The 1,031-nt window shown below is 39.8% G+C and overlaps 1 protein-coding gene across 1 annotated transcript; it reads left to right on the forward strand.

Annotated features, from left to right (window-relative positions):
- Nucleotides 1–583, forward strand: LOC8268096 (cysteine proteinase inhibitor 5). Its single transcript, XM_002531125.4, has one exon. The coding sequence runs from the start codon at nucleotides 89–91 to the stop codon at nucleotides 446–448; it is 360 nt and encodes a 119-aa protein (XP_002531171.1). The 5' UTR covers nucleotides 1–88; the 3' UTR covers nucleotides 449–583.
- The last annotated feature ends 448 nt before the right edge of the window (nucleotides 584–1,031 follow it).

Here is a 1,031-nt window from a genome sequence, read left to right on the forward strand (position 1 = left end):
TCTTTCCAGACTCTTCCATTCCCCGCATTCACGAAAACGGTCACTAGTAAAAGAAAAAGAGAGAGGAAAAACTATCCAACGGTTACAAATGAAAAGACACTGTTTCCTTCTCGGCCTTGTCTTCCTCGTGGCGGCTGTCTCTGCCGCTGGTCCTGGCCTGGGAGGTGGTGGTGATTTGGTAGGAGGATGGGGTCCGATCAATAACTTGACAGACCCTCACGTGGTGGAGATCGGAAAGTTTGCAGTCAGGGAATACAATAAGCGATCAAAGACTAATCTGGAGCTTAAGAGCATTGTCAAAGGCGAATCTCAGGTTGTTGCCGGTACGAATTATAAGCTTGTTTTGGCCGTAAGCGGTGGAGACAGCAAGAAATATGAGGCGGTTGTTTGGGAGAAGCCATGGGAGAAGTTTAGGGAACTGACATCGTTTAAGCCTGTTCGAGGTTAAATTTTACTAATTTGTGTGTTAGGGTTTGTGAGTTTAAATTTCATGTTCGAGAGATGCTAATGTGATGTTTTGTATGTTTTTCTCATGTTTAAGGTATATTCTGATAAATAAAAACGGAAAAACCAGTTTAAATTACTGTTATTTAGTCGTTGAAATGTTATGTCATTAAGATCGTTCCCTTGTTGAAATGTAGAATTTGAAGACGAAAATTTATAATCTCATTGATCATTACTTTGAATGGAGTAGACGCGGGATTCAAATCTGAGTAATGCTTTTTCTAGAAGAAATTAAAATCACAGGTAATTGTTGATGCGTGGAAGTCTAGCAATTAATTTTAAAATGTAAACTCCGAGTCAATTGGGTTTCACCGGAAGCGAGATGTTTTTGTGTTTTTCTGGTTGGTGCCCAAAGGAAAGGCTAAATTTAGGTAAGAATTGAAAGGGAAGGCAGAAGGCATGCACCTTCTTATGCGGAAGAAAGATTAAATAATTATTGGATATCTGCATGTGATTGAGCAGTAGTGTGACGCCAGCTTTCCATCAAGTCAAACTCACTCCTATTAATTCTTTCTCTTATGTTCTAG

The sequence above is a fragment of the Ricinus communis genome, chromosome 10, assembly GCF_019578655.1.
Source record: "Ricinus communis isolate WT05 ecotype wild-type chromosome 10, ASM1957865v1, whole genome shotgun sequence".
Taxonomy (NCBI): Eukaryota; Viridiplantae; Streptophyta; class Magnoliopsida; order Malpighiales; family Euphorbiaceae; genus Ricinus; species Ricinus communis.